At 32.3% G+C, this 9149-nt stretch overlaps 1 protein-coding gene across 1 annotated transcript; it reads left to right on the top strand.

Annotated features, from left to right (window-relative positions):
* The first annotated feature begins 2197 nt into the window (after positions 1-2197).
* LOC120074765 (protein PSK SIMULATOR 1-like) lies at positions 2198-4293 on the top strand. Its single transcript, XM_039028007.2, has one exon. It carries the CDS (start codon positions 2601-2603, stop codon positions 4095-4097), a length of 1497 nt encoding a protein of 498 aa, XP_038883935.1. The 5' UTR covers positions 2198-2600; the 3' UTR covers positions 4098-4293.
* Positions 4294-9149: the final 4856 nt, after the last annotated feature.

The following is a 9149-nucleotide window of genomic DNA, read 5'->3' as shown; positions in this document are numbered from 1 at the left end:
ATTTAGACTCTCAATTAAGATTTTTTTTTAAATTGTCCATGCAAATTATAATTGTTGTTAAATCTATATTTGAAGAGTTCTACACACGTGAAAGAATTAGTGCATTGACAATTTTCAAATATAATCCTAATAAAAGTTCTAAATTGATTCAATTATAATAATTTAAAAGTTTAATTGAAAATTAAATGCTTCACACGTTTTTTTTTTAACTAAATCAAAATGAATATGTAAATTGATACATTTATGAAAATAGAACATTTAAATTGATACAATTATTAGTTTGAGGTTTAAATTAATACAACCTCAAAGTTTAGGTGTACAAATTGAAATTTTCTCAAAACTTTATTTATTAGTATTAAATTTTAAGAGTTGTATCAATTAAAACACTAAACTATAAAAATTTAAACTTTGAATTTTTGCAAATATACCATTATACACACTCTTTCAGATTTTATTAAAAAAAATCATATAAGACTTATAATTTATATCAACTAAACTCTTGAATTTCTACAAGTGAAACAATTTGGACTATTCATAATGGTTTCTTTTTTAAAATCATCTATACATTAATTCTTACACGTGTCTAGACTTTCTTTACATGCTAGTTATACAGAATGAACGATTATAATTAATGCATGAAAAAAATCCAAAGAAAATCTTAAATTCTAATTGAGAATACAATTATAAGTCTTGCATGATATTTTTCTAGACAAAATGTAAGGGAGGGAGTAAATTGATATACTTTCAAAAGCTCAGGATCTAAATCAATACTATTATTAGTTCAATATTTTAATTGATATAATCTCTAAAGTTTAGAGATATAAATTGATATTTTCTTATAAAATTATATATTACTGAATGATATATCAAATAATTGTGAATAAAAAAGTATATGTATAAAATAATTTAGTTCATATGATTTGATAAAAGCTTCATAAATAATTTAATTATTTGATAAGTATATCAACTCAATTTTGATTATAAATTATAGAAATTAAATTATAATTTTATATTTAAAACAATTACATTAGGGATGTGATATTTTAGTAAAAAGGTGGGGTAAGGGGAGAATGTGGTGGACACAAAGCTGGACGGTTTGAAGTTTGACCAAAGAATTTAAAGGGCTTCTCCGACATATACGGAGCCTCCACATTTTTAGTTTCACGAACATTCTTTATTTATTATTTCCTCTTTCTAATTTTATTCGATTCTTTATTTCATATCACTTATTTTTTTTTTTAAAAAAAGTAGTGTATCCTAATTATCGACTCTTCATAAATATTTCAAATTATAAAAGAAAAAAAATCTAAGAATTCGTTACGTTTAGAATAGGAAACATTGTTTATATTAATTAAACGTAATTAAATTAATTAAGAGTTAAAAAAATATATCATGACTTTTGTGATAATAGAAAATCTAACTTAAATAACAATTCATATTTTGATATAAGAATATTTTTTTTTCTTTAGATGACGTTAATAACTAGAAGTATTAGCGGTATTTTTTTTAATTAAAATTATCTTAAGTTAAACAAAATCTCAAAATCAGTAAATTAATTATAATTGAGCTATCTCTTCATGTGAACACGATTTTGTTTTTTTTTTTAAAGCTTCCCCTCACTCAACGTCAACCCTTGTCTTTTTCCTCCATTATCATCTCACTTTGTAAGGATATTAAATAACCGTTTTTTTTTCTCTCTAAAAAATTTAAATTTAATATTTAGATTTTTCTTTTTCCAATATGTCAAGTGAGTAATATAATTCAGACCGGCTAGTAGGTAGTAATAAGGACAATATAACTTCTACCTATATCTACAATGACTATTATTGTTTATTTTAGATATAAACAACATCAAATAACATAAACTTTCTTTCTTCTGATTATTTATTTTCCTAATCAACGTAAGATTTTGTTTGTACCCCTGATAAATAGTACAAACTTTACAAGAGATGGCTTACATTGTTAGCAATTTAGACCAGTTTGGCAGCTCTTTTTTTTTAAAAAAAAATAATAATAAAGTTTATTTCCTTTGAATTTCTTACCATTATTTACATCTTTCTATATATGAGAGTTGAAAGGTTAGTTAAATTCTAAAAATAAAATAATTTTTTTCAATGTTCAAAATTTGACTTGATTCTTTTAAAACATCAATAAAAAGTAGATGACAAAACAAAAAATGAAAACCGAAGGGTTAGGAGAACGATATTAATATTTGGTTATATTATTAGGGTTTTTTTTTTCTTTTCTCTAAAGACAATATTTTAATGTGAAGAGACCAAAATATTTCTTGGATTTCCTACTTGAAACTAAAATTGGATTGGAATGTAAGTCTGTCTTTTCTCTTTCATCATCTCTGTAGTTTCAAGTCTTCCTAAAATTTCTGTCTTAACCTAGCAAATCCCAACTGTCCAACCGCGTCTTGAAGAACCAGCTCCGAAATCTCCATTAATATCTCTCCTTTCCTTCATATACCCATTTGGATTGCCCCCCTTCTTCTTCCTCCATTCATCCTTAAAACCTTCCCTTTTCATTCCTCCGTTACACCAACCCAAACTGCCTTGCCTCATCTCTCCCTTCACTCTTTTCCATTCAAAAAGGCCATGGTTGTTGCCACCATGCCGTGGCTTTCCGGCTCTATCAAAGGCACTACCAATCACACCCTTCAATTCTTCTTCCAAGACAAATCCACTCCTCCTACTCTCCGTATCCTCTGTTTCGACACTGCTAAAACCATGGCTGCTCTCATTTCTCTCTACCGTTCTCTCTCCGACGACGAGATTTCCCGCCTCCAAAACCACATCCTCCGTTCCAAGGGTGTCGCTTATTTGAATTCCCGAGATGAGGAGTTTCTTCTCAATCTCGCTTGTTCCGAGCGTCTTGAGGAATTGAACAATGCCGCCTCCTCTGTTTCTCGCCTCAGCCGAAAATGCGCCGATTTGGGTCTTACCCGATTCGACCTTCTCTTCTCTGATATGAAACTTGGGATCTTCCATTCTGTTAAATCTGATTCGGGTTTCAAGAATGTTGCTAAGCTGATTGCGAGAATGGAGAAGCTGGTGTTTTTAACGGCGGAGCTTCACTCTGCTATGGAAAGTCTGATTGAAATGGAGGCTTCTGAAAAGAAGCTGCAGAAATGGAGAACGATGAGTCCTAAGCAATTCCCACCGGTAAATTTTGAGTTGTTTGATAAAAAACTCGCGTCCCAGAAGAAAGATGTGAAGCATTTCAAGGAAATTTCGTTGTGGAATCAGAGTTTCGATTATGCCGTCGGACTGATGACGCGACTCGTCTGTTTTATCTATGCTAGAATTGTCACAGTCTTTGGTCCATTAGCTCCCGATCAGGCTTGTCCTATGTATCACAACCCACAAATTCGAATCCTTAGAGACAGAGTATGGAGGTGGAATTTCTACGGAGGAAATCGAAAATGCGGCGACAACGAATATAGACTCGTAACACAATCCGGCCCTATTCCAAAAAAGGGGAAAAAGGAATTGGTCCGATTTCCAAGTGGGATTAGAGCGAAAGACGATATTGGAATTGGGTATGGCGAATTCAATTCATCGACGGGGGCAAATAACAGAGTATACACATCAGCGCCACCGACGACGGTGGGGGGATCGGGATTGTCGATGAACTACGCGAACGTAATACTATTCGCGGAGCGGTGTCTATTGGCGCCGGCGACGATCGGGGAGGAGGCGCGTGGGGAGCTGTACGAGATGTTGCCGGCGAGAATAAAGGAGAAGGTGAGGGCAAAGTTGAGAAGAAATAATTGGGTGAAAAGAGGAGGGGAAGAGGAAATGGGGTACGGCCGTGACGGGAATTCACTGGCGGCGGGGTGGAGGGAAGCGGTGGAGGAGATGATGGGGTGGTTAGGGCCGTTGGCTCACGACACCGTTCGGTGGCAGTCGGAGAGGAACATGGAAAAACAGAGGTTCGACACGAATCCGACGGCGTTGCTAATGCAGACCCTGCATTATTCCGATTTGGAGAAGACGGAGGCCGCCATTGTAGAGGTTTTGGTGGGGTTGAGTTGTATATATAGGTATGAGAATCGCCGGCCGCCATGCTGCCGGACTTCTGATCACATGTAAAAAGAGAGATTGAATTGGGTAGTTTAGAAGCTTTTATTGGCAACTCTGTCGGGAATTTGTATTTTTCCTTTTTCTTCTCTGTGATGATTGTAGGGTAATTTGCAGAGTATGTTGATTGATTGGGTTACTCATAAGGAATGTTCACAAATTATTATTATTAATTATTATATATTTTTTGGACATAATAATGTCTTAACATCTTTGGGTTGATGATTGATAATGTTGGTTAAATAAACAAAATTTATGTAAGTCTAAATTGGACGGAAGGTACCATATCATTCTAAAAGTATAAAGGGTTGTTTTATAAATTAATCGGGTAAAATGGGTTGTTTCGAAACCATTTAGGGAAAATAAGGTATTTTTTTTCCTCATTTGGATGCATTTAACATTATTTTAATAATTTTTTGACCGATTGCCTTAAATAAATTTGTTGAAGAGACGCATTCAATTAATTAAATAAATAATAAAAAAAGATGGAAGGTCAAATCTGTCTAAATACGTATGTTCAAAAGACGCATCAGAATCTCATTGACCGTGATGAATTTGTTGTTTTGCACTTCACTCACTATCTTAAATTTTACCCGTTTCCCCCTTAATGCTTTCATCTTCTTCCTCCATTTTCTCCCTAATACCCATTTTTCTCTTCCATCTTCAAATTTTCTCCACAAACAGCCATCTTCCACCTTCTTCCTCTTTTAACATCTTTTTCATATTCCTCCCCCAAATTTGACAACCATCTCAATTTCTATCATCTTCCTCACCTTTTCATATTATTATTTTATTTTAATGCCACATTTTTTTTAATAAGTTGATATATTTTTCTATTAATAAAATATTTAGTTTCTTATGATCTTGTACTGATTTTTCTATTATTATTATTTTGTTTACAGTAGATATTATTTTGGAGAAAAATTCTACGAACGATCATTCAAAGGTTATGAATATAATTATTTACTTTTATTTGAAATGATGTATTGAATATTGAATGTTTGAATGCTATTGTTATTATTGTTGTTATTATTATTATATTTATAGTTTATTTTGTCATTATCATTATTTATGTCTATATAAGAGAATATTTATAATTGATTTCTAAATGAGGATACATGTCTATATAAGAAAATTTTATGATGCATGAAACATGATTAGTTTAAAAAGTAATTTTAGTTTATTACTTTCTTTCCTATTAATATATTTTCGTTATTTAATAGAAAATTAAGGTTTTCATGATTTTGTACTTTTTTTTATTATTATTTTGTTTAAGGTAGATATTATTTTCGAAAAATGTTCTTTTATAAAAATATGAAACCCGAAACTAGAAATAGGAAAGGAGAATGTCATCAAATCGGCATCCAAATATGTTAATTAAGCAATTTTTTTGTTAAGAACTAAACACTAATTTAATAACACATACTTTCCAATTTCAACCCATTATTCGAACAATCATTTTTTTTAATTCATTGATTGTGAACTTAGGTTCAAATGTTTAAAATGAATACAACACAAAGGTTAAATATATATATATATATATATATATATATATATATATATATATATTTAAATATAGTTGGCCTAATTAAATGCTCAAACAAAAACTATTAAATGTTTTAAATGGTCAAATTAAATTTTATTTTGAGTATAATAAAATCTTGAATTTATTATGATATATTAATTTAAACCATAAGTTTTTTTTTATTATGATATATTAGTTTAAATCATAAGTTTTTTTAGTTCATCAAATTTAAATATAAACTTAAATAAGTCTTCACTCTATAAAGATTCCATATCTAGTTTATAATGATATATTAAGCATAAAAATATTAAATTTGGACATTCTAATGTAGATGGAATATTAAATTTGGATATTTTTCTTCTTAATATATACTTACATATTCTATGATAAATATCATATTGCATTGGCTAAAGTACAATGGATGTTGTGAGGTTTCTATTTTATATGCATGGAAACATTGTTAATGGGTCAAACAATATAGCATATGATAGTCAACCATCTCTTCGTATAAACATGCATCGTCAAGTTGACTTCAACACGTTAATCAATGGATCATGTGATGCAGTATCCATAGATAAAGATGATGGGATAGAGGTAATATTTAGATAGGATAGTTATATAGAAGGATCTACTTTCTCCATTCCTATCTCATTACGAAGTGAAGTTGATGTACGATTCATGATGAGCAACGCTCCATACCCTCCAAATGCAGTTGAACTGTATATATCCCAACCCAATGTCCCAAGTCCAACCTCAATGAGAGAAATTGAAACTATTATTGAGTTGAAAAGTCATAATGTGGAGGATAAGCCTTGTGATCCAACTATTGTCACAAACGTTGAAAAAGTTGAAATAGATGATGATGATATCGATCTAGATCAACTACCTGGTGAATTTTATGGTGTATATGAAGTCCTTGAAACTTTTACTGAGATAGACCTAAACGACATGAACATTGTATCCGATTCGACAACGGAGGGAAACAATAATATGGGGTATGATTCCTTGCTTAAGGGGATGATATTCAATTCAAAATTGGATTTAAAAAAATGTAGTGAAGAGCTTGACATCAAAATTTTGAAGTTATTGAGTTGAAGAAAACAATATGGAATGTTAGGTGTAAAATATATGGCAACGGTTGCACGTGGAGACTTCGTGCTGTCTGTCGTAAAAGACACATCGAATTTGAAATTACCTAGTATAATGACTTTCATTCTTGTGTATGTGCAAGATTGATTCAGGATTACAATCAATTGGATTCAAATCTAATTGCGTTTGAGGTAGGCAACGAAGTTAAAAAAAAATTGTCTTTTGATGTCAAAACATTACAAGATATTATCTTGAAAAAATATGGCTATTTTGTTAGTTATTGGAAAGTGTGGGACGGAAGAAGGAAATCAATTGCTTAGATATTCAGAGATTGGATTGAATCATATAATTTGTTGCCTAGATGGATAAATATCTTACAAATCATAAATCCCAGTATAGTTATCCATTGGAGGCTAAATGAGGTGGATTGTGATGATAGGATGTCATGTTCAATAGCGTGTGTTGGTCATTTGGACTTGTTATTGAGGGTTTTAAGCACTACAGACCGCTACTTCAAATTGATGGAACCCATTTGTACGGAAAGTATGAAGGAACATTATTGATAGCTACCTCAGTCGATGCAAATGGTCACGTCTATCTAATTGCATACGCTATTGTACCAGAGGAAAGTGCTTATTCATGGGGCTGGTTTTTGAAAAATTTATGGGATCATGTGGTGCATGGAAGGAATATGTCTAATTTCAGATAGACATAAAGGAATTATATCTGCCATGAGAAACCCTAACAACGGCTGGGCAGGAGTACACCACAGATTCTACTTGCAACATATGACGAGTAATTTTAAAGACAAGTATAAGAATACTATATTGAAGAGCTTGGTGTATAGTGCAAGATTGAAATTTCAAGTTCGAAAGTTTAATAACTGTATGACTAAACTTTAAACAGCAAACCTTAATTGCTTACGATTTTTCCTTCCATAGATCCTAAGCAGTGGACATAGTCACATGATGGTGGTCATCGTTATGGATGGCTAACCACGAATGTGGCCAAAAGTATGAATGTTGTTCTGAAAGGAGCCAAAAAGCTACCCATTATTGCACTAGTCCATGTAACATTCTATAGAACTATCGCTTATTTCGCTGCTCATGTTCATAGGAGAGTGTTTTACAAGGTAAATTATTCACATCTTAGTCATCCCTCATGTTCATATTAACTATTGAAGGAACTTTTATCAAGAGTACCTATGAGCGGAAACAAAATCATTCCAAATTCATTGTGACAGAAATATCGCATTCACAAACATACCACAAGTTATGCATCTACTAATAAACTACGACATGCTTTTAATAATTAAATAATAAAGGAACAAGAGACTCACCTTTGAAGAACTTTTCTTCTTTGTATCTCTTGCTCTCGTCTAGACCAACAACTCTCACTATCACTACGACGCCAAGTCAATCGTCCACCAAATCTCGCTGTTGCTCACCACCAAACGGTCTTCTACACAAATAGGCATCAAGGAGACACCATCACTCAGTAACCTCGGTATTCTCGGAGTGAGAATCTATGAGGTGTAGGCTCTGTTGGATTTGGTAGAGGGGAGGAGGAAACTACGATCGTTTACAATGACCAAGCAAGTGGGAGAGATTTTGAAGTCTATCATATAGACGAGTGCTTGATCGTTTAGAAATAGGTGCACGATCGTTTAGTAAATCGGGACTGATTATTTAGATTATCGTTTAGGAAAACTTGCTCTCGCGCGCGATCGTTTAGGCTAACTGCGTGTGTACACGATCATTTAGTAAAAATTGAGCTATCGTGTATGCTCTCGTTCGCTAAACGATGGGTAGTGTACAAATTGTGAAGCAATTATCTGATCTTCTTGCAAAATGAAAACTATTTTCATTTCATCCTTCAATTACGAAAACTGAATGCAACTTCCCACTATCACATACGGTTATGGAGAAAAAACCACCAACATTTATTTCATAATTGTTTAATTATAAATAAATATAATCATATTATATTTATAACCTATAGTTTTAATATCATATCATATGCAACATATAAACCATAGTTCTTTTCTCCTCCACTAGATATAAATCATATTTATATCATTTTCCTTCAATTAAGGTATCTCATACATCATGTCAACTATATCATATATAATTGACCAGTTTAATCATATCATATATAATCAAACTCCCTCTTGTCAATTTGAACAATTCAAATTGACCAAAAGCCGATTCTTAACTTGAATCCATTGACCTACCAAGGAGAACTTATTGACCTGTGGCTTGATGCTCCAATGGTACGTGAATAGCTGACTAAACTCTTTAGCCACGAGATCCATCATCCGTTAACTGTCAGGAATTCCACTAAAGATCGACAGCTACAGTCTTCTCACCACAGATATATTTATGTATCCATCGGATATAACTAGTCAACAGTACGATAACCCTTCACAGATGCTCATAAGTACAATTGGG

Source organism: Benincasa hispida, chromosome 3, assembly GCF_027475165.1.
Source record: "Benincasa hispida cultivar pf3 chromosome 3, pf3_genome.v1.1, whole genome shotgun sequence".
In the NCBI taxonomy this organism is placed as follows: Eukaryota; Viridiplantae; Streptophyta; class Magnoliopsida; order Cucurbitales; family Cucurbitaceae; genus Benincasa; species Benincasa hispida.
Note: the sequence above shows the minus strand (reverse complement) of the source record. Positions and strands in the feature narration are given on the sequence as shown.

Bases quoted from the DNA above. Each gene is read 5' to 3' on its own strand.
- LOC120074765 (XM_039028007.2), top strand. From the start codon at position 2,601: ATGGTTGTTGCCACCATGCCGTGGCTTTCCGGCTCTATCAAAGGCACT.